At 44.4% G+C, this 23,871-nt stretch overlaps 1 protein-coding gene across 6 annotated transcripts in view; it reads left to right on the top strand.

Moving 5' to 3' along the window:
- The first annotated feature begins 5,647 nt into the window (after positions 1 to 5,647).
- The window catches only part of CCAR1 (cell division cycle and apoptosis regulator 1), a 37,534-nt gene continuing 19,310 nt past the window's right edge, over positions 5,648 to 23,871 (top strand). Inside the window, exons 1-11 of one of the 6 annotated variants that reach the window (XM_077350801.1) lie at positions 5,648 to 5,813; positions 7,283 to 7,400; positions 11,661 to 11,833; positions 13,514 to 13,558; positions 14,693 to 14,725; positions 16,501 to 16,694; positions 18,883 to 18,997; positions 19,086 to 19,278; positions 21,923 to 22,052; positions 22,289 to 22,450; positions 23,622 to 23,847. In XM_077350801.1, the coding sequence (XP_077206916.1) occupies positions 7,328 to 7,400; positions 11,661 to 11,833; positions 13,514 to 13,558; positions 14,693 to 14,725; positions 16,501 to 16,694; positions 18,883 to 18,997; positions 19,086 to 19,278; positions 21,923 to 22,052; positions 22,289 to 22,450; positions 23,622 to 23,847 (1,344 nt within the window). In that variant the 5' untranslated portion in view covers positions 5,648 to 5,813; positions 7,283 to 7,327. Of the gene's footprint in view, positions 5,889 to 7,282; positions 7,401 to 11,660; positions 11,834 to 13,513; positions 13,559 to 14,692; positions 14,726 to 16,500; positions 16,695 to 18,882; positions 18,998 to 19,085; positions 19,279 to 21,922; positions 22,053 to 22,288; positions 22,451 to 23,621; positions 23,848 to 23,871 lie in introns of all 6 variants that reach the window. The other 5 variants (XM_077350800.1, XM_077350805.1, XM_077350804.1 and 2 more) reach the window with 5 other exon arrangements.

Consider the following 23,871-nt stretch of genomic DNA (forward strand, 5'->3'; position numbering starts at 1 on the left):
TTGCCTTCTGCAAATATCTTGAAAGCTTAACCTGGGAGCTTGTAGGACATCAATGGTTTGACAGGGATTCTGATATTTTCCACTTCTTTTCCTAATCGTTTCTTCCAAACTACTCTTTTGGTTTCTGGGGGTGGAGTGGGGTGGGTTTTGGGGGTGCTTTGGGATTTACTGTTTTTTCAGTGTTTCTTCTTTTATCTGAGGGGCAGCATTGTTTGCCTTTTCATCTTGGGGTTGTGTTTCTTTTAAAAGTTGATTTTTTACAGTTCTTTCTTTCCGTGTTTTGTTCTGGGGGGCCCTATAGTTCCCAGTTTGGTAGCTGTTGTACTTATTGTAGTTGGTTGCTAACTTTGGATACTATTATTCTGCTCTGGTTTGCGGCCCTGGAGGGGGTGCTCTTTGGTTCTTTTGTCAGAGCTGTTCTCACAGAGCAGTTTTTTCAGTGCTCTCTCGGGGTGTCTGGCATCAAGAGAGGAAGGGAAGACAATAGTAAGTTGCTTTGAGACTCCTTTGGTTAGTGAAAAGTGGGGTACAAAAACCAGCAGCTATTCAACCTCTTGACTTTTCTGTATTTGTTGGGAGGGAGACTGGATGGGAAAGCCCGTGATGATTGAGCATAGATTAAGCACTTAGGCTGCCCTGTAAATTTACCAGTAGTCTGCTGCATTTCCCATCCTCAGCTTATATGCGAGTCAATTTCCCAGATTTTGTGGTAAAATTAAGCGCCTCGGCTTATATGCGAGCATACATGGTACCTACGCAGCCAAATAATATATATTGTAGTATAGCACACAATCCCATTCTTTATTTTATTAAAGTACCTTGTTAAGTTGGTGCGAACTTTAATGGACTCCGGGGAATGGTAGAGGACAGGAAGGCCTGGAGGATCAATGTCCATGGGGTTGCGATGGGTCAGACACGACTTTGCAACTAACAACTATCTTGTTAAACCACTTCATTATAATATAGCCCTAATCACTTTAAGGACACATATTATGGGAATGAGATCTGTCTTCACCGTTCCCCAAATACCCACTTTGGGTATATGTGATTGGGTGACCCTAATAGGCTGATTTTCTTCTGTGTTCCATAACAGTAATGTAGACACTTGTCTTTTCACTTGGGTTGGTAAGTATTGAAGCCCAATAGTTTCCTGTTTTATTCTGTGGCTAATGTCCAGGCTAGCCACTCTCATAAGATCTTGGAAACTACCCTGGCTGGCCTTTGAACGGGAGATGCAGAGCCAAACAACAGCAAAATGAAGTGAGAATTGCTTGCTTTGAAAACCCTGTGGGTTCACTGTAAGCCATCTGTGAACTGAGGACAGTTTCCACCACCAATATATATTCTGTTTCCTGGTTGGGAGAACATAAATAATTGCCAACCCACCTCCACCTCTTTTTACGTAATTCATTGTTCATCTTCTGTCTTGGTGTGCATCCCCTAACATTGGTACTGTACTTGCACAGGCTGGCCACAGAAAACTTCATTAGCTAAAAAATCTCCATAGGGGGAGCCATGCTGGTTTTCTTGCCAGCCACATCATGTGTCCCAAAGGTGGGATGCCCCTTCTCTCAGTTCCTTTTTTGTCACCACAATTAGAGGATGCTTTTGCAAGTACCATATTTGCCGGTGTATAAGACGACTGGGTGTATAAGACGACCCCCCAACATTTCCACTCAAAATATAGAGTTTGTTACATTACATTACAGTACTATGGGCCACTATGGGCAGCTATGTCTATCCCAACTGAAGTGCACCCAGCGTATAGAACGACCCCCCCACTTGGAGGCATGTTTTTCAGGGGGGAAAAGTAGTCTTATACGCCTAGCAAATACTGTAGCTCTGTGTTTCTGGCTGCATAGTCTGATCTTCTAGACTTTGCCTTGCCTTTGTCATTTCTGTAAGGACCTTTGACAGTTATGTTTTGTCTGCTGGTGAGCAGTTACGGCTTCAAAGGCCATCTTTAAAAAGTGTCTGCTGTGGGGTTAAAATGTTCTACTCAGACAAACATGATTGGTGCCTACTTTGGGAGAGGCCCATAACGTGGGGTGCATGTCGTGTCTGACAAAAGTTTATGGCCATGGTGAGGTCTGACCGAGCCTCATATCTCAAAGTCGCATTGTTTGAGAAGGCCATGTTGGCAGCAGGCCCATCTACAGCACCATCAGGACTGACACCCCCAACTTTCTCTTCTCCATTTGCTAGGGTTCCAAGGTCAGACCATCCATTGTTATGAGCTGCAGTTGTAGGCCTGATGGTCAATGTTCATAAGCCTCCTAAGAGGGCTGCCTCTGCAGTGTCTGAGCATTCATCAAACAACTGCCCAATGATAAGCCTAGATCAGCATTGGAACACCCAGCAAAGAAACTCTACAAGTCCAGACATAGGATTTACCTAGACCAGTGGGTCTGACTGGTTCCAGGCTATAGCTTGGAACAGGCTCTTGCCGATATGGATAAACCTGTTGGATTGTGCTAATTTCAAACCCATTTTGAAGGTATCCAGAGACTTGGTGACCCACTTGGGACCCATCTCCTGATGAAATGGTGGGGGATCCAACTCTAGTATATCTGAGCAAAGACTAAAACATTATGGGGAAGCAGCTTTTGGGAATTGTCAAAGTCTAGTTGGATGGTTCCACCTTGGACTCATGCCCAAAGGATAAAATCCTTAGACTGTATTCCAAGACACCTACAATTGCTTTGCCCATTATCAAGGAACTTTCTGGCATGATTGTTCCAATATGCAGTGCACTAGATTCTGTCTAGGCGACCCCGAGAAAACTGTATAGGATAAAGTTGCATGCAGCTGAATACTTGGCTGTACACCCACCATCTTCATCAGTGTGCATAGAAAACATGCAGTCTATCAAACAGGCTAGCACTCCACACCTATCAAGAAGTGACAATAGGCACTTTGATACTTTGAGGAAGACCTACTCCTCTTCTGCTTTGAATTTTCACATTGTGAGCTATCAAGCTGTGATCAGGGGTTTTGGGAAAGTCTAAGTACGTTTGTGGTTGTTAGTTGCGAATTTGTGTCCGACCCACAGATCTACTCCACAGATGTTGCAGCTTTACGCTCTGCGGGGGCTAACATATTGGTCATTCCCGGTCCCAGGGAAGCTCGCCTGGCCTTGACCAGGGCCAGGACCTTTTCGGTTCTGGCAACCGACCTGGTGGAATGAGCTCCCGGAAGAGCTGCAGGCCTTGTGGGAACTTTCCGCCAGGCTTTTGGTTGAGACCGGGCAGCAAGGAAGATCTGCCCCCCTCACAAATGTGGTGGTTGCGTGTGTCATCAGCCCCCCCTTCCCCTTTTTAGTAGGGTTGTGGAAATTGTCGCCATTCTTGCCTTCTTGCCTTGTTTTAATTAATGTCAGCAGACTTTGCCCAAGGACCAACCGCTGCAGGTCCCTGATTGCTGGCTCAGAGAGGTGGACCAGCTTTGCTCGACTCCCTTGGTCATTTGGTTCTTTCTATGGGCTATGATTGAAGTTCAAATACCATCCAGTGTTCAGCTTTGAAGCTGTGGATAATCCACTGTTGGAATGGACCCATCAGCTCTTGGACTTATTAGCCAAAGGGGCAGTTGAAGAAGACTTTGAGGGCCTCAGTTTTCAGTTTCACAGAACCATGGTTGAGGAAGCCTACCTTAAGCTGCTCCCAAGAAATGTAGTTTCCTTAATTTGGAATTTCCTTAGGGTTTTTTTTTCCCATAGGAAATTGCTTTAGCAGTATTTTCCCCCAACGCCAGCTCTAAAACAGAAAATAGCTGTATTTGCTTGATGTTAAGAGACTCATACTTTATTTTTTTAATAATAGTATTCTCTTGGTATCTTCAACAGAAACTCTCTTTGCTTCTTTAATGTAGCATCTTGTGTTTTCTTATGTGAAAAATGGACCACTATATCCCTCAACTTATTCCTCATCACAAGGCTTGAAGTCACTCTATATATCTGATCAGTTAGTGGAAAATGGCCTTGTAACTTCATATAATTTTGAAGTAGTTTTAGAAAGTTCCTTTCCAGATTTTGTTGATCAAAACCTTCTGGTATGCCTTGAAAATGAATATTAGATCTATTTTGAGTTTTCAGAATTTCAATTTGCTCAGCTTTCTTGCTCTGAAAATCTTGTCTCACAATTTGTGTTTTTGTTTAATTTTCCTTTTGCTTCTCTTTGATGCTCAAGATTTGTGTTTGATCTTGTAATTTTACAATATTTGAAAGTCCAGTTGATAGTTCTTCTGTATATTATTCCAATTTTACTATATGTGCTGCTGAATCAAGTACCAGTTGATAGTTGATTGCTCTTGAAGTTCATTCTCACCTCTGATTCTTGAATGTTTTTCAGGATCTCCTGAGTTATTTCTTCTGATTCTTGAATGTTTTTTTCTGAATTTCCTTTCTTCTTTATTATTTAATAGAACCAAGCAGTTCAGGAGATCCAAAACTATTTATTTGCTATTGGGGTTCTAAGAAGAGTAGAGCGGCATCTTCTCACTGTGTATTGTCTGCTATATAGGCCTTCTACAGACTGTGCAGTTGTGTCCTCGGTGTAAGGGCACATGTTTTCAAGGCACAAAGTGCTTTGGCTGAGTTCCATCACTTGGCCAAGAGAGGCTGTATTCTTCAAGCATTATGCTATAGAGTCTATAGTATAGACCTCCAGTTGAGAGATGTGGACTCTGGGAAATCTGTGTTGCATTCTGTTTTTACTGAGCAGCTTGACCCACCAAGGTACCATTGTGGGGCTGCACACCAAGACAGAAGATGAAATCAGGATTAGTTACCTGTAACTTTTGGTCACCAATTTTTATGTGCAGACACACATTCCTCCCCTCCAACCTCACTTCGAGCGTTCTCAAAATAAAAAAAAGGTAAAAGCTTTGCACTTTTGGGTGTCCTGTTGGTTTCATCACCATTCATAAAGCTTGCAGTGGCTGGTTGCAACTGAGGGAAGTGGTGTCATGGAACATGTGATGCGGCAGATGAGAAAACGGGTGCATGTGCTGTTCTGTAGAGCTTTTTAACTAACAAAGTCTTTCAGGGATGGCCCATGCAAATGCACACAAGACATCAATGAATAACAGTTAAAGGTAAGTGCAATCGTATTATCACAAATTTGAGTCCAGGGGCACCTTTAAGACCAACAAAGATCTCTTCAAGGCTTGTGCTTTTGTGTGCATGTACACTTCCCTTGTCTGAGGAAGTGTACATGCGCACGCCTGTAATAAATCTTCGTTGGTCTTAAAGGCGTCCCTGGACTCAAATTCTGTGACTGTTTTATTGCTGGCATTATTATTTAGGAAATTTATGATATGCCAGTGACACTTTGCTGCAGAACAGGCTCAAGGCACGACTTACAAAATGAAAATATAAAAGATCACCAGAGAACAAAGCAGTATAAATAGCCGCTTAAACCGAGACTCCTGTCCGACATCTACGGACGTGCCCGAAAGTAAAATGGCTTTACTCCCGTCAGCCTCTGAGCAAGATGGCGGCCACCGCGCGTCACGCAAATGTCATAAGCTTTTCCCCGCTTCATTCTCTTCAACTCCGCTCGCCTCCCGGGCGCCGAGAAAGCCCGCCTCCTTCCTTTTGCGCACGCGCACTACCCCCGCCTCCATTGTTTTGGAGACCGTGATCCCATCCTCCCGGAGCACGTGTGCCAGGCGCCAGAAGGAGTCGGGGACTTGGGGGAAAGCGCCGCGTGCCGCGACGTCATCAACGCGCGCGAGGCCTACAGCGAACCCCTTCAAGCTCCGGCTTGCGCGTTTTTTTCCCTCCGGGCGCATGCGCTGTTAGCGATTGCGAGGTGTGTGTGTGGGGGGGCCGCTGCCTGGCGGAGTTCGAAATGGCCCCTGTGAGTCCCCTTTTCGGCTCGGTGCAGGTGAAGGGTCACGGGACGGGAAGCGAGGAGGGACACGCGCGCACCGGTCCTCGTCCGGGGTGGCAGTTAGGGCCGAGCGGAGCTGGCCCCTTGAGTAGGCGAGGAGGGACGGAGCCCTTGGGCGGGAGCCAGGCAGTCAGGCAGGCCTCAGTCCCGCCGTGGGGGCCGGGCGAGGAGACCAGCTGGGCCGCGCTTTGCCGGGGTCTGGACGGGAAGAGCAACAGGACACGGCGGCGGGGAGCTTAGCCCAAGGGAGGCCTCGACTTGGCCTCCAGCCCCCCACCCCTCCCCCCGCCTCCTGTGGCTGAGGAAGGGGAGGGGGAGCGGAAAGGAAGGGCTTAGCCCCTTGTCCGCTCCACTGGGGGGGGGGTCCCCTCCGTGCCCGTCTCCCTCGCCCCTCCTTGCCGAGCTTCTCTTCTGCAAACTAAGTGCGTGGAGTTTTCTTCGCCTCGCTGGTTCTGCAGCAGCCGGATTCGGTGCACCCTTCCTTAGGAATGAGCCGGGTTGAAGCTCTCCGTTTATACCCCACTCTTTCTCGGAGGCTCAGGGCGGATTGCAAAAAGTTTTAAAATACACAGGAAATCAAACGCTGGGCTTTAAATTGCTAATAAAATAGTTATAAAAAATTAACGACCAATCCAATAAAATTAAAGCCTATAGCCGCCTTCGCTATATGAGGAATTTATAGGTGGTTACTAAACGGGGAATAGGCATATGGAGTCCTTAGGGTGACACTTGTCTATAGGATTGCAGGATCGGCCTGTGTTGTGTCTCCCTGCGAGCTTTCATTTGACTCTCTAAATGCTGACTTCTTTAAAAAGATGTGGACAGTTCTCATGTGCTAATTTGTTGCTTATGAATGTACAGCGTATTTTGCTACTGTATAACTGAAGCTTACAGTTTAGTCAACCTGTGCCCCTTCTGCTGGATTCTGCATTCTTTTTGCATTCAACTGCATGGCATAAGGCTCCATGCTTCCCCATCTAAAATTAGTAAAACAGCTTCACTTCTGTGAGGGAAACATTGGTAGCCCTATCGATAAAGTGACTGGATAATTTGGCCCTGTCACTTTGGGGAGGCATTTTCACTTGGAAAGGAGTTGACAGGTGGAAGATGATGTGCAAGAATAGTTCACTAGTTTTGGGACTGTGTTACTGTCGTGTCACAGAAAAGTTTTCTGCCTATTTTGCATAGCTGTTTTATTTGTACTGCCTTTTATGAGACCTCATTGAAGTTATTATAGATCTCTAAAACACTTTCTTTGTTAGGACACAGTATTTATAGTAGTGAATTCCATTGGCCAGATGTATAGTATGTGAGACTTGACTGTCTGTCTGACTTGATGAATGATCTCAGAATGGACTGTGTATTCATGAAATTGTTTATTTTAATAGATCACAATTTTAGAAGAATAAGCAGCCAAAAGATTCTCACTTACCATGGCTCAGTTCGGAGGGCAGAAGAATCCCCCCTGGGCTACCCAGTTTACAGCCACTGCTGTATCTCAGCCAGGTTAGTTTTTCCATTCCTTTTAAACCAGTGTATAAGTTAACTGATGTATTGTTTCGTATTTTGTATCAAAAGACACTGAAATAAGCAAAGTATAGTGTTTATTGCATAAAGCCAAAGGAAATTACAATACACAAATGGGACAGGTGGTTACAGCAAAAACAAGAACACAATGTTAAAAGTTCGTAAACAGAAATAAAATTAAAGCAAAATTAATGTCCTATGTAGCTTGTATTTCTGTGATATAAAGTGACCAGAAACATGCTTTTGATAAGACATTGACATACTGTTACAGGTTGTATATGGATTTAGCCTGGTGTGTACTGTTCACTCAGCTTCAAAGGAGTGGCCTAGTTAATCAGTTGCAGCCAAAAATAATAGCCTCTCCTGGCAGAAGCTCTTTTTACTGAGTTCAAACTTTCCCCCTTGCCCTGAAAAGGCCCACTGAGGTCTCTCCAGGCCTTGGCTGGCCTGCCTGGGGCAGGGGGTGGTGGCCTAGTGCCTATTGTATTCAGATATACAATGGGCTTTTCTGTTAGTATATATATAAAATCAGCATTAGATAACTCCTATGTACAGTGTAGATTTATACAACATTTTTGAGATTTATTTGCTGAAATGTAAATAGTTCTGGCAACAATTAATGTGCTGTACTCTTTTTAATGAATATTATACTTTTATAATGTATTACTGGAAAGGTCAGTGTTTTCCAGGTTTGGATGTTTAATGTAATATCCAAATAATAGTTGTAGTTCTACTTAATATGAGTTGTTCCTCTCCATATTAATAACAAAGTTTGTTTTCTGACTTTTGTTTTTATTTTTTCCTACTTCCCAGATGGGAAAATTAAGGTACATGTGCTTTGGTTCATAGGCTGCAACCGTTTTCAATTTTGATATCTCCCCCTCCTTTTTCTTTTTGAGAAAATTAAGATACTTGTAATTTAAAATTCCATAAATATGCTAAAGTGTGCAATTTTCTATTCTAATTGATAAACATTACCTTTCATTTTGATAAATCAGTAAAGAACATTATATATTTAGCTTTTCTGAGGAGAAAAAGATTGTTTCATTGACCTCAAAATTTCCAGAAATTTTATGTCTCTCAACTCTTCTGAGCCAGTTGACTTCAGTACAGATAGAATGACATAACTCTGCTTCAGACTGCAGTGCAAATCTATTTTTCCTTCCCATGGCAAAAATCTAACATTTTTTTTAGTGGAATTATACTTGTCTGCAATATGATCTTAGAAAACTGGCATTCCAGTGAGCAGTTTTTTGCTTCCAAATGTTCACTATACCAAATGACATATTACATCTGTATTTTCCTGTTTGCCAGCTTTTCAGTGTTGTTTTGGGTTAGTTGTTAATGCCAACTCCTCTTTTGAAACATAAAACTAACTTGTTCTGCATACCTTGAAAAATGTCCTCCTTGTTTCCTGATGGATCATTTCTTCTAAGATGAAGACTTCTAAGGGTTTTAACCAGATGATGTGTTGGGGGGCAGATCGCTTGTTGTTTGGTGTTTGTGAAACACTAGATTGGCATCTTGATGTAAAGACTCCAATTGGAATTAAAACCAACAAGCTCAACAAAACCACCATTATTTTAGAAAACAACAGCGAAACCAAGGGTTATTATGGCAAATTGAACACAAGCAATGTCAAAGTAGAGAATCCAGGGAAAACCGTTTTAAAAAAGGGACAGCATTGCAAGTCCTGCAGAACCAATGTCAAACCAGAAAAGGCAAAACAACCTGGCAAGCCTGTAGCAAGGCAGCAAGCCAAACCTAGCAAGACACTAACATCACTTCCCCAAGGAAGGCCTCAGAAAGCAAGAGGGAAGGGGGTTTTAGGCACCTGAATTGTTCTCATCCTACAGCTTTTACTGTCAGTGGCTGACAGGAGGAGCCTCCAAAGCGGCAAATAACCTTCATCACTAGCACTCCTCTTACATGCCACCCATTTAAAAAAGAAAATGCAACACCAATGCACCATACGTTGAGCTTGATTTTAGGTACTTTCATGGGCTTTGCTTGTTTTCATTGCCTTTCCCAGGATCTCTGGTTCCAGTGATATTTGGATGGAGTTATTCATAAGAGTGGCAAGAGCTGCATTTTTTACACCATATTTATTTTCTACACAGAACTGTGCCAAGAAGTGCTGAGCTTCACCAATATGCCCCCCCTGCCCAATTCCACACAGTAACTAGTTTCCAGTTGAGAGTGTAAATAAAGTTTTTTAGAACACAATTTGGAACGAATATTTTACAAAGTGCCAGTCAGATTGGATAACTTCCCTGCAGTTTCTTTCTACTTTTAGTTTTATGTTATGAGTGGAGCATTGTGCCTCAACACTGAGAGGATACAAGCATAAGCATGTTCCCACAATGTCACTATCCAAGTCCAGGACTGGGTAGTTGAAGAATCTCAAATTGATCTTGTGGCATAACTATTTATTTTTTAGTGTGTTTTTAGTTGCCACTCACTCAAAGGGTCTCATGGCAACTTACAACATTCAAACCGGTAAGGTTAAAAATAACATCAAATTTTTTGAAATATTAACATTAAAATATTAAACTATAAAAACATCCCAAACATTGGGTTCCCCTCCAAAAGCCAGCCTAAATAATTTGGCCTTGCATGCCCTGCAAAAACTAAGCAAGTCTGGCAGGGCCTGTGTGTCATCTGAGACTGCATTCCCCAGCATAGGGGCCACAACTGAGAAAGCCCTTCCCCCCTTGTGACCGGTAAGCAAACCATCCTGGGGCCAGGCATTTGCAAGAGGCTCTGGCCTAGAGGATAATGGAAGGGATTGTGGAGGGTTGTATTAGAAGAGGTCAGCTTGGTCAGTCTTCCAAGTGTACAGCTATGAGCAGGGCAAGCAGACAGTGTGGTCCATCTGGGAGGAAATACATTCCTCACTCTGTGCTTGTCGGTGGGCTTGAGAGGAGACTTCAGCTCACAAGAGAGAAGGGCAGCCAGACGGTCTCTTCCCTAGTCTAGTGGATCGGTGACAAATGAGCCAGAAATACCAGAATGCTCATCCCTGCATGACTGGGCAAGGCAGTATAGCAAGTAAAGCAAATGAGTAGGCTTCATGTCCAGTTTTGAAATGCTTCAGGAGCATTTTCGCCAGTTTGTGCAAATTGTCTGTGGCCAAATACATCAACCTCCCTAGTCCTGCCTGCATAAACGATGTCGAAGCTCCCACCACTATTCAGCTATGGAGAGTGATGTGTGCTGGGATCTGTAAAAACCTTTAGGCACTTTCTGCACCTTTAGGTACCTTTCTTTTCTGTGTGAAATGAATGAGAATGTTCAAGGTTGGGTTTATTTGGTAGTTCTGTGCTCCCTATAGAAACCAGTACCTGAGTTGCTTTGGACTGTTCAGGCATGAGTTTCCCATTCCAAGCTGATAGAGCTCCCCTTAGAGAAGAGTTGAGTTAATGTGGAAATGTCACTGTGTGCAGATCAGTGGTGACTAGAAGAAATTAAGCAATACTAACATTATAAGAGGATTAGAGTCTGGATTGGAAATTTAGTAAACCTCCCTCCCTCCCTATGTGTGTGTGTGTGTGTGTAGAGCAATTTGTTAGTCCTGTGCAGCCCTTTGATTAGAGAAAGCCACAACCTAGCTGATGAGTTAGTTCATCCATATTTTGCCCATTTCCAGGTTTTTGCTCTTCACAAAAAAGTGGTTCATACCTGTTTTTAGGCCAATGCAGTTTATGCCCATCCCTACCTCAGCTATTTGCAAATCTCTGCTTTTTGCTCTCTGCAGCTTTTCATGGACAGCAGGAAACAGGGTTTAAATGGTTTAGAGCCAATTAAAGCAAACAGTTGAGCAGCAGCTGTTTGGAAGCCCCTGCTTTCTGCTCCCTGTGAAAAGGCATGGAGAGCAGAAACCAGGGGGTTAAACTTTCAATGGCCCACGGTTGGTCCATGGGCCAGCCTCCCAATTTGTAAGCGTTTGTGTTTCAGCCACAGATCGAACCAACCCCCACAAATGCAGTTCACGCCCATCCAGTTTTGACTCCTCTGAGTGGCCAGGTCCCAAGGAAGAAATGGTCTTTTCCTCAGGAGATCTTTTAACTGGCCTCTAGATGTTAAACCCAGGACCTTCTGCGTGCAGAGCGTGTGCTCTGCTATGCCGCTTCATCCCTCCCTTGGTCATCCCACCTATCGTGTCAGCTCTGTGCATTCAGCCTCTTGTGGTAAATGAGAACATAAAGCGGTCCTCATGTTTGGCTCTTGTGATTTCAGCTGCCCTGGGAGTTCAGCAGCCTTCCTTACTCGGGGCGTCTCCTACCATCTATACCCAGCAGACAGCACTGGCGGCGGCAGGCCTCACTACTCAGACGCCAACGAATTACCAGCTCACTCAGACAGCCGCTTTGCAACAGCAAGCTGCCGCTGCCGCAGCCGCGTTACAGCAGGTAAAGGGAACTAACCGCCCGTGGCCACCGGAGACCCTGCAGGGGCACGTTCAGGATGAGATAAATGAAGTTGCCCGAGGGCTTAAAAAAGAAATCTTGATCAAGCCAGCATCGGTATTCCATCCATGAGAAATGAAGTGTGGTTCCTGTACAGCCCTACTCACTTGGGTTTATTGTTTCCTGGAAATCCTGATGTTATTTGGCTAGTTATCCTGCTTTCTTAGTAATGTAATATACCTTTGCAGGGGGATTTATGCTCTTTTATTGGAGACTAATTCCATTTATGATTTATCGTCTTTGTCAGCGACACACTTTCAGCATGAGAACCCAGAGCGACACAAAGAGATGGAAAAGCCATGCAAAATATTTTAATACAAGAAAACAAAAGCTATGCCAATTTTTCATGCACTTGTGTTTTTGAGAAGAGTGGGCTTTCAAATTAGGGTTTCCTTTAAAACTGCGATTATAAAAATGAGGTCAAAGGAAGCTGCAGTAGTAAATTATAATATTCATTATGCTGTTGGCATACATGTGTCCTGAACAGCTGTTGTTAGCTATTTACTGTGGGCAGTTGTACATTATTGCATAGTCCACTGGGAGACTGTGCTGTTGTATAGCTTCATTTCAGGAGGGTTTACGGAGTATTCCCAGTTATATGTGACCCAAGTTTGTACTGCTGGTGAATCTTTTGCAAGTAGAGAGCCATCTTGGTGTTGTGCTTAAGAGCAGCAGCTTCTAATCTGGAGAACTGGGTTTGATTTCCCACTCCTCCACATGTAGCCAGCTGGTTAACCTTGGGCTAGTCACAATTCTCTCAGAGCTCTCTCAGCCTCACCCACCTCACAGGGTGTCTTTGTGGGGAGAGGAAGGGAAGGCAGCTGTAAGCCAATTTGAGACCCCTTCGCATAGTGAAAAGTGGGGTAAAAAAACCAACTTTTTTTCTAGAAACCCTGCGTGAGTATTGCAGAATATTTTGAATGAGCTCAGTAGTATTTGATTCCAGTGGGAAAATATTGGGAAGACTCAGTGGGAACAGGAAATCTGTAAGGCTCTCCTTGGATACTATTTTCTAAGAGCCAGTTTGGTGTAGTGGTTAGGAGTGCAGACTCCTAATCTGGCATGCCAGGTTCGATTCTGCGCTCCCCCACATGCAACCAGCTGGGTGACCTTGGGCTCGCCACGGCACTGAGAAAACTGTTCTGACCGGGCAGTGATATCAGGGCTCTCTCAGGCTCACCCACCCCACAGTGTGTCTATTGTGGGGAGAGGAATGGGAAGTTTTATAAAATGCCTACTTGTATGGCACTGCTAGGATTTCCCACAGTGCCAACTATGATCTTGACAGATCTTGGATGGTATTTATTTTGAAGTTGTGATATGTACTCAAGTAAGCACACATTTTGAAGGGGGTGGTCCCTCTCTTTTATCTTTTGGGAGTTTTCTACAAAACTCAAGTTCCCCAGGTTTGTAGAAACATCTTTTGTTATCTGGTCCAGTGGCATCAATTCCCCCCCTCCATTTGCTCTCAAGGTGAGTTCAGAATTCAGTTCATAACTAGGGTTTGTCTAAAATATTGATATCATTCAGTTGTATTTTATTTATGTGGAAAAATTAGGAATTTATTTCTTTTTGAATAATGATTTCAAGTTACCAATCGTTCTTATTTTGTATGTTTTTCAGCAGTATTCACAACCTCAGCAGACCCTCTATAGTGTCCAACAGCAGGTTTGTTTAAACTTCTTAACTTGTCACTATTGTAATCAGTAATTCACTTGACTTCTTTTGGCTTCTCTTCCAAACCAGGACATTTATAATTATGAATTATTTTAGCCATATAGCAACTTTGGTTTTGATTGTGAACTGGTTTTGTAGCCATTTTGTTAGACTGCAGTGAAATCTAGTTTCACCAAATTTTTACAACATATGCCAGCTGCAGCAAGAAACGTTAGATCAGTGGTTCTCAACCTTCCTAATGCCGTGACCCTTTAATACAGTTCCTCATGTTGTGCTGACCCCCAACCATAAAATTGTACAAGTGCTCTTTCACAGAAATTAAACTGAAAGTGACAAATGGTGTGAAGATCCATTGTTCATGATTGTATATAAATTGTATATAAATTGGTTATAAATTGACGGGCACCTTCAGGAGGAGCGGCAACAGTGGTGGTCCCCCCCCCCCCCCGCCAAGCTGCTCGCCCTTCCACGACCACTGTGAAAAGGTCGTTCAACCCCCAAAGGGGTCCCGACCCCCAGGCTGAGAACCACTGCGTTAGAACAATAAACTTAGAATATTTGTTCATTAAAACAGCTATCAGTTTCATTGAACTGGATGACCATAACGGAATGGGTTTCTTAATCCGTGATTCCATTTCTAGCTCTTGAGAATTGTTGTTCCTCACTCATTGTGACTGATCTTTTGGGTTTCCTACAAATAATTATTCATTCAAAAACTCACGTGTTAGCAATCTTTCCTGGTGCAAAGATCCACACAGGGCAGAAGAAATGTTTTTCTTTTAAAAAATAGGTTAGAATCTGTTTCTCCAGTGTTTTATGCTAGATCTGAGCCTTTCCGCGTGTGGAATTCAAAATGCTGTTCAAGGATTATTTTTTAAATCTGTTTGTGCTAAAATCAGTTTGTGGCATTTAAAATCAACAACAATAGTGTCTGTCATAGTCCAGATGAATAAATGTTAGATGCTTTGGTGTGGACCAGCAGAATTAGTTCTAGAATACAAACATAAAGGCATTATGAGTACATTTTGCCATGCCTTCTCTCAAATGTATAAATGCTGAATTGCAGTTAAAAAGAACAGATTTGCACAGTGTATAAAAACTAATTCATTATCTTATTTTTTTAAGTTGCAGCAACCTCAGCAAACCCTTTTAACCCAGGTTAGTTCTATACATTATCTCTGTTAGTCTGTAATACACATGTTTGCAGTTTTGTCTTTACTTAAAACTCTTGAAACATAAGTTGCCCGTATAATGTACCTTTGCAGAACAAAATTTGACTCCAGTTGCACCTTTAAGACCATCAAAGCTTTATTCAAGACGTAAGGTTTTTGGTGCTTGCTGCTTCAGACCAACCTGGCTACCCATCTTAATCTATGTACATTTGTTGTTACGTGAAGCCCATTGATATTTTTACCTAGAAGGAAAAAGTTTCTTCTAAAGAATCATCATTCATTCTAACTGAAAGGAATGCTTCTTTTACATAATATTTCTTAGTTATTTATAGACATGTCCTAAGCGTGTCTACTTGGAAACAAATGCTACTGAAATCAGTTGAACTTCTTTCTAAGTATGTACGTTTAGGATTGTGGGAATACAGTTTTCCAAAGTGCAAAAAGGAATTCCTTTCTGTTTACGGGAATAATAATGAACAAAAGATACGTTCCTCCAAGCTGCCTGCTTTTAAGTTTTGAAAACTCCAAAGCATGGTTTTGACTTTAGTCTTTCCAGAAGGGTTGGGTCCAGTGGGTATACCGGAGGTGGGCTAAATCAGGGGTAGTCAAACTGCGGCCCTCCAGATGTCCGTGGACTACAATTCCCAGGAGCCCCTGCCAGCATTCACTGGTAGGGGCTCCTGGGAATTGTAGTCCACGGACATCTGGAGGGCCGCAGTTTGACTACCCCTGGGCTAAATAGTATGAACCTTTTGGGAGTTGAGAGTGTCTGGTGGTGCATGTCTAATTCAGTCAAGGGGGAAGTGGGGAAACTAGTCAGTCTCCCTCCGTGCCGCAGTCCCAGTGTGGCCATGATTCTCCCGTGTTCTGAGCGTTAGCTCTTTGGCGGCTGCTGGAGAAAAGTAGAGAAATATTCACCTCTGTGCCTTCCACAAGCATTTTGCAGGATTCGGTCCAATTTTCTTACATAACTCCACATGCAGTGCTTCTGGGGTGTGTGTGAGTGTGGGGGAATTCCATGTAATTAATAATATTGACAAAGTAGATAACGAAGGTAATTAGCACTAACATCCAACGTATCGAAGACCAGAAACATTTGACAACTGAAAATGTTTTGACTTTGAAAAATCCCTTTAACTTCTGTTTTAGAGTGTGTGCTGGTCCTACATTCTCTGTGCTAGGATGCGTGGACTAGGATCAGAGAGATCCAGGTTCAAATCCCCACTCATTCCCTGGAAACTCCCTGGCTGACCTAGGCCTAGTCAAGTGAACCTACCTTACAGGGTGATTCCTGTGAGTGGTGATGAGCCACTTAGAGGAGAAAAGCAGGTTATAAATCTCTAGAAGAATACACCTGTGTGCTAGACTTCCATCCTCGTTCATTAAAATGTAAACTGAATTAGATGTTGGCTTTACTCTACCTCCTTTGCTAGCAGAAAAGAGAGATGGGGCAAATTGTGCTTTATCTCTCTTTATCAAAGCGTCCTCTGCCCAACAGCATTTTGCCCAGAAGACACTCTCAACTCCCAGTTTGCAGGGATTTGTCAAAAATGGTTGCTGCTTATGCAGAGATGGAATTTCAAGGGGATTGTGAAGCAGTTCGCGTAATTATGGCTTGCTACAAAAATCCCCCCCTGCTGGCCATTCTCAAATTACTGTCATTTTTCTGTGTAATGTCTTTTGCTCAAAACTTTACATCCTTAAACTTTTAAAGAGCAATGCTAAGGCTCCCCCCCCCCCCCATCTGTGTTTTGCCTGCAGCCAGCTGTGGCCCTGCCAACAAGCCTTAGCCTGTCTAGTCCTCAGCCAGCAGCACAGATAACGGTCTCTTACCCGGCACCGCGGTCAAGTCAGCAGCAGACCCAGCCCCAGAAGCAGCGGGTCTTCACGGGGGTCGTTACTAAGCTGCACGACACATTTGGCTTTGTGGATGAAGATGTCTTCTTTCAGCTCAGGTAAGTCGCTGGTGCCACCTGTAGATGGCTGGGGACAGTGCTGCACAGACGCGCCGGGAGCCATTTCATCCTTGGCAGAGCCCCCAAAGATAATTCCATAGTCCTTTTTCTTAATCACTTTGTGCTCTTGATCCTTATAGGAAGCCTGTAAGGTAGACCAGTAAATAGCTGTTGATTGCAGACTAAGTGGTAATTGTGGGGTAATTTGTTTTGTATAGTTTAAAAACCTGACAGTTAACCCTGTTCCTGTGTAATAGTTTTCTGAAACTTTCTCTTACTAAGCTGATGGGCCCAGGAGTACAACATCTTCTCCCAACTTAGTCAAAGAGTTTACTGTTTATAGCCAAAGGCGATTACAATATATATACAATATATACAGTTAAAATCAATATCTGATAAGACAATAAAACAGTATGAACAAAGGTATTCAACATCTGTATGTTCCCCCTGGCTCAGCTGGTCCAGAGCTATGGGCTGGGTTGCCATCAATATGCTGATAACACCCAGTTCTGTCGTCTAATGCAGTGGTCCCCAACTTTTTTATCACCAGGGACCACTCAACGCTTGACAATTTTACTGAGGCCCGGTGGGGGGGGGGGGGGGGGGTTAGTTTACTCCTCTACTCTCAACCACTGCCCTAACGCTCTCTGATCGCTATGGTAATGTTTAAACATCCCTTCAAAATAAGATACAGACATGCCACAACAATGAACATGAGGAGCATTTTATTTTCATGGAAATTTTAACTCATGACAATGACAAATCAATGGGAACCCTGAGCTTGTTTCTCTGCAATGCTGGATTGTGGATGAAGTAAAGGGCCGGGGGGGGGGGGGAGGCGTCCTTTGCGGCCCACCTCCAGTTAGTCGACGGACCACATGTCATCTGCGGCCCACAGGTTGGGGATCGCTAGTCTAATGGACGGTCAGTCTGACCCCCCCCCCCGGGCGAGGTACATTTGCCAGTTGTTTGGAAGCAGTGATGGTCTGGCTCAAGCAGAGTCACCTGAAACTCAACCCTTTCAAGACGGAGGTCCTGTGGCTAGGGAGGAAGGGTCCAGATCAGAAAGCATATCTCCTTAGCTTGGGTGCGGTGCAGTTGGATAGCGCGCCTTTAGCCAGGAATTTAGGAGTGACCTTTGATTCCTCTCTTTCCATGGAGGCTCAGGTCACAAAGGTAGGCGAGCTGGCATTTTCTCACCTGCACCAAGCAAGGCTACTAGTGCCCTGCCTTCCCTGGAACATGTAGCTACTGTGATCAATGCGACGGTCATCTCCAGACTAAACTTCTGTAACTCGCTCTGTGCTGGCCTACCCTCATCCCTGATCCAGAAGTTGCAGCTGGTACAACAGGTAGCTGTGAGAATCCTCACTGGAACATCATGGAGGGCCCATATCCAGCCTGTGCTGTGGCAGCTTCATTGGTTGCCAGTGGTGTTCCGGGTCAAGTTTAAGGCTTTGGTTTTGACCTTCAAGGCCATTCACGGTCTGGGTCCGGCATACCTGAGGGACCCCCTGTCTCCTGCATGGCATTACACTCTGTGGACCTAAACAGGCTAGTGGTTCTGGCCCAAGAGAGGTCCACCTGCCTCGACCAGGGCTAGGGCCTTTTCAGTCCTAGCCCTGACCTGGTGGAATGAACTTCTGGAAGAGCTGAGGGCCCTGATGGAGCTCTTGCAGTTCTGCAAAACAGAACTCTTCCACCTGGCATTTGGTGAGGCTAGGTGGCGCAATATCACCTGGGCTCCCCCCTCGACCCCCCCACCTATGGTGGGAGGTGGGGTTTCCAGCCATTGCATGGTGAGGGGTGGGTTGGGGGTGTTTGTTTTTTTTTTAAATGTATTTCTATTATTGTTATGAACAGTCCCAGGTCAGATGGTCGGGAGGGGCAATATATAAATCTAATAACAAAAGTAAGTTGGGCACGAATTTTCCTTGCAGTCAGTGCAAACAATGACACATTATGACTAATCAAAGGATCAGTATCTGAAAACAGAAAGATCATCTTATCTGCATCAGTGTAAAAATTCTGTCCCAATAAAAATATAGTTGTGATTCAGATATAGGGAAAGGTCTTCAGCAGCGGGTTCTCCACAAATACATAAGCAAAGGATTACAAGTATATGGGGGTAATGACCAGAAGTCGCAACATCTTCTAATAGTGTGACCTTTCTTTTTTTTAATTGCAGTGCTGTTAAAGGGAAGACTCCTCAGGCAGGGGACCGAGTGTTGGTAGAAGCCACATACAACCCCAACATGCCTTTCAAGTGGAACGCACAGAGGATTCAGACGCTGCCCAACCAGGTACATGCCGCTGCTTCCTCCGCCTCCCATTGGCGCCTTTTAGCGTGAGGCTCATTCACTGGGCATTGTCCCCTTGTTTCCTCACTAGAACCAGACTCAGACCCAGCCTTTGCTCAAGACCCCTCCCCCTGTGCTCCAGCCCATCGCCCAGCAGACCGCGTTCAGCGTCCAGGCCCAGCCACAGCCTCAGTCGCTGCTGCAGGCGCAAATATCTGCGGCTTCGATAACCCCGTTGCTTCAGACGCAGCCGCAGCCTTTGTTGCAGCAGCCGCAGCAGAAAGGTAATTTGTAACCTGTGTGGTCTTCTGTTGTTGTCTTAAAATCTTGTTGCGTTATCCAGGCTTGTGTAAAATACACGAGAATGTAAGTGGCTGAAGGCCGTGTTGCCACTAAGAAAAGAGAGAATGCAGAACTATACTCCAGGACTACGGCAAAAGGGGTTTAGGAAAGAACTTTCTCTCATGGACGCTGTTTTCTTCTGGGTTGCCCGTTTGCAGCTAAGGACTTCCTAAAAAAATTAAATGACATGAACATCTGAATGGGGTGTAGGGTCACTGCTAGTCCGTTTTCAGAATAGATATAGATATTTTGACATTACCTAGAGAGTTGCCTCTTGTGGCGCAAAGAGCCTCTTGTGGCGCAAAGTGGTAAGGCAGCTGTCTGAAAGCTTTGCCCATGAGGCTGGGAGTTCAATCCCAGCAGCCGGCTCAAGGTTGACTCAGCCTTCCATCCTTCCGAGGTCGGTAAAATGAGTACCCAGCTTGCTGGGGGGTAAATGGTCATGACTGGGGAAGGCACTGGCAAACCACCCCGTATTGAGTCTGCCATGAAAACGCTGGAGGGCGTCACCCCAAGGGTCAGACATGACTCGGTGCTTGCACAGGGGATACCTTTACCTTTACCTTTAGAGAGTTGCATGGTTTCTTAGGCTTATTCCCCGCACATTGGATAAAGCACTTGCAGTGTGTTTTAGAAGCAAATTCTCATGTTTCACACAGGAAAACCTAGCTGCAAAAGCACAATGGAAATGCATTTATCCAATGTGTGTGGAATGTGTTCGATTTGGGGCTCTTCCTTTTTGCTAGTCTGCATTTGAAATTGTTGTCTCATGCTTGTAGGCAGTTTCCAATGACCTGAGCTACCACCCACAAAGCTGACTTCATAGTGAATGGGACCACTGGCCCATCCAAGTCAATTGGGTTGGCTCAGCCACTCTCTAGGTTGAGAAACTCCTAAACATTCTTCAGGCCTTGAAAAACCCCAGAAGTGGCATGATCATGCAGAATATAATTTGGAAGTATAGCTGTGTACACAACCACCCGGGGCCCCTCCCCTTCCTACCTCCTCCAGGCCCATCATTGGCCATTGGGGGGGGGATCAACATGACAATATATAGCCATATCACCCAATAAAAATTAACTCCCAGCCATTCAGGAAACCCTTTCAGGGCTGTCAAGAAACCCCAGGGTTTCACAAAACCCTGGTTGAGAAAGCCCGCCCTAGGGTTTCAGGCAGAGGTCTTTCATGCCACCTCCTGCCTGATCCTTTCAACTGGAAATGCTGGGGATTGAACCTGGGACCTTTTGCATGCCAAGCAGGTGAATTAACACTGAAGCACAGCCCCTTCTCTGCTCTTGTGGGAGGGCTCCCTCTCAAAGAGGACTAGTCCATTTGAAAAAGACATTACTCAGAAAGCCCTGGTTGTACCATTCTCAGTAACTCCTTTGAAGCTCTTCATTAACAAATGGAATAGCTACATTCTCTGGAGTGGGAAGAGTGAAAACTAATTTCAACGATATGGAATCCAGCAGCTGGAATTCTTGTCTGTGTTCTACAGAGCAGTGTCGTTTTGGTTGCCATGAAATTGGCCTTAAGGTGGACCTTATGCCAACACTCTGAACTAAGGAAAGAGTTTTTTTAAAGATAACAGTCACATTGCCTGCAGCGTCTTCCTTCTGGATCTACTTCTGCTTTTGCTATGCTTTACAGGGCTTCTTAGGGCCATGCTGGTGTGTGACATTTGAATGCACTGAATTCTATTTGCTGTGGTAGATCTCGCCTGCTACTGGTGCTCAGGCTTTGTTTTGAATGCTTGATACAGATAGAGGTTTCTTTCCCTTTGCTCCACAAGAACTACAGATGGTTTCAGAGGGTCTTGATAGCACACGTGCGTGTGTGTGTGTATGTGTGCGTTTATGATGGACTTTGAGAGATTGCCTTGAGTTGTGCTTCAAGAGAAAGGTGGTCTAAAATTCTTTAGGTCAAATAATTATGATGCAACCTGAGGAGAAAATGTGCATATTGGCAGCAATAGTTGTAACAGGTTAGAGTATTTCAAACATTAAGAAATATGGTGGGCAAGGAGTAAGCCTGATTGCTTTATGAAGGGCGGATTGGCTGTAATAAATAAGCAATATTTTTGGAAATGCTGGAGGTGTAACAGAAGGAGAAAAACCGGTAAAATGTTTCCAGATTAAATTCCCTGAGACGTCGCAATGAGGGGCAGTATATAAATTAAACGACTGAATAAATTAATTAATATAGCTTTAAGCAGTGTAGTTTGAACACAGAAGTCTAGGTCTGCCAATTAAAATTGTGGCTATTAAAGCTTGAAGAAAAAAGACCCATCTCAACTTCAGTAATATGACGTCACTATAATGAGACTTGAAGTTAAGATTTTACTAGAACTCAGATATTTCCCCATACTATCTGAAGAGACAAATGAATGCATCTTATTGGGCTGGATATTTTGTTGCTTACGCCCACTGTTGTTGGCTGCTGATCTGATTGTTGCTATATGTTTGGGGCACATCTTGCATTGCTGAAAACATTTTTTAAGCCCTGATAATTTAGCAAATATGCTGTTTTAGAGTTGAACTAATGATATGGAAAAAGCTTTAAAGTATGTGGGATTTCTTTTTCTAGCTGGTTTGCTACAACCCCCTGTTCGAATAGTTTCCCAGCCTCCACCGGCACGAAGACTAGATCCGCCACCCAGATTTTCTGGGCGAAATGAGAGGGGAGATCCCATGGCTAACAGAAAAGATGACAGAAGGTGTGCTATAATAATTCCACTCCATTTTTTCTATGCATATACTAGAGAGAACAAAAGTTAAACATTTGAAGTTTGAATTTAAATGCTGTCCATTGTTAAAGCACTGTAACCAAGTGGTGAACTCTGCATTAATGAATGTTTACTGCTGTTGGTTCTAGAGTAATAGACTTGTCAGCTCTATGTTCATAACGCTGCAGAGGCTATAATGAGACATTTATATTTCATATACGGTTAAGTCGTGAAAGAGAGCGTGAAAGGCGTAGGTCACGAGAGAGATCACCCCAGAGAAAACGCTCTAGAGAGAGATCACCTCGACGAGAGAGGGAACGATCCCCTCGAAGACCCCGGCGAGTTGTGCCCCGTTACACAGTCCAGTTTTCCAAGTTTTCATTAGACTGGTATGTTACTTGAGTGTCAACTTAAGTTTTTGTGTTCATTTATGGAAGGAACTTCACAGCCATAAAATAAGTCCATATGGGACAAATCCAGTTAAAAACAAAACTTTATGCTATGAAAGTAACTTGCCTATTTTGATGCATGTTGGATTGGAGATTGGCTATATAAATTCTTTGAGCTGTGCAGTCATGAAGCCACACATATTAAGAAGGGGGTTCACATCTGTGGGTTAAATCAGTAGTCCCCAACCTTTCTGAGGTTGGGGACCGGCAGGGCATCGGGGCGCGGCCCGCGGCCCGCGCGGGCCACGGCCACGCATCGGCCGCGCCTGCGCATCGGGCCGCACCCGCGGGCCGCGCCCGCATGGGCACGGCCGGCCCTGATTCCCTCTCCCCGCCCTGCCGCAGTAAGAAGCTTCCCGGGCCGCAAGCTTGCGGCCTGGGAAGTTTTTTACTGCGGGGGGGGGCGGGGAGAGGGAGCCGCGGCCCGGCGCCATGGCCTTCGCGGCCCGGCACTGGGCCGCGGCCTGCAGGTTGGGGACCACTGGGTTAAATTATGGTTGTAGAATCTCCATCACTTTTATGGTGCAGGTTATGCAGGCATATTTGGATATGATAAGCCTTGTCAGCCTTGTAAGGCAAAATATTAAATATAAAGCACTGGCAGACCCATGTATGTGCTGCTATTTTATGACAAGCATGAAGTTCGGGAGCAGAAGTCAGCCACTTGAAAAACTTTCATTGTTTTATTTCTCAAGTATAATATGTTGTTGGCAAAGGAGGGGTGTGGCGGCTTTTGCCTCTCATATCCATAGCTGATGATAGATGTTTACCGTGGGAATTGCTATCTGCAAGAACTTTGGTTGGAGAAGTAACCAATCCCGAAATAACTCTCCAAAGGGGGGCGGGTGGGCGGGCGTTTGGGTGCCTGATTAAAACAATGACTGGTTTGTTGAGGCTTGGCATTTCTACAAAATAGTTTGCATGATGACGATTTGGCAGCTTTAGAGACTTCTGATGCTCCTTCGGATTTATATGTGATACGAATTCAGTACATTTATTTTCTGTTCACCGTGTCACAATTTTGTTGTTGTAAAACACTGCTGAGGCCAAACTGTTTAATCCCACCCAGCTCTCTTTACCCATGTAAAATATATGTTCTTATTGTTTAAAGCCTTAGTTGTGATATGATGGAACTGAGACGGCGTTATCAGAACTTGTACATTCCCAGTGACTTCTTTGATGCTCAGTTTACATGGGTGGATGCTTTCCCCATGTCGAGGCCATTTCAGCTGGGCAACTACTGCAATTTCTATGTAATGCATAGAGAGGTAGATCCTTTGGATAAAAACACTGCTGTTCTGGACCCCCCGGACGCCGATCATCTTTACAGTGCCAAGGTATGTCAGATGCCCTCCGCACCG

Source organism: Paroedura picta, chromosome 8, assembly GCF_049243985.1.
Source record: "Paroedura picta isolate Pp20150507F chromosome 8, Ppicta_v3.0, whole genome shotgun sequence".
Lineage (NCBI taxonomy): Eukaryota > Metazoa > Chordata > Lepidosauria > Squamata > Gekkonidae > Paroedura > Paroedura picta.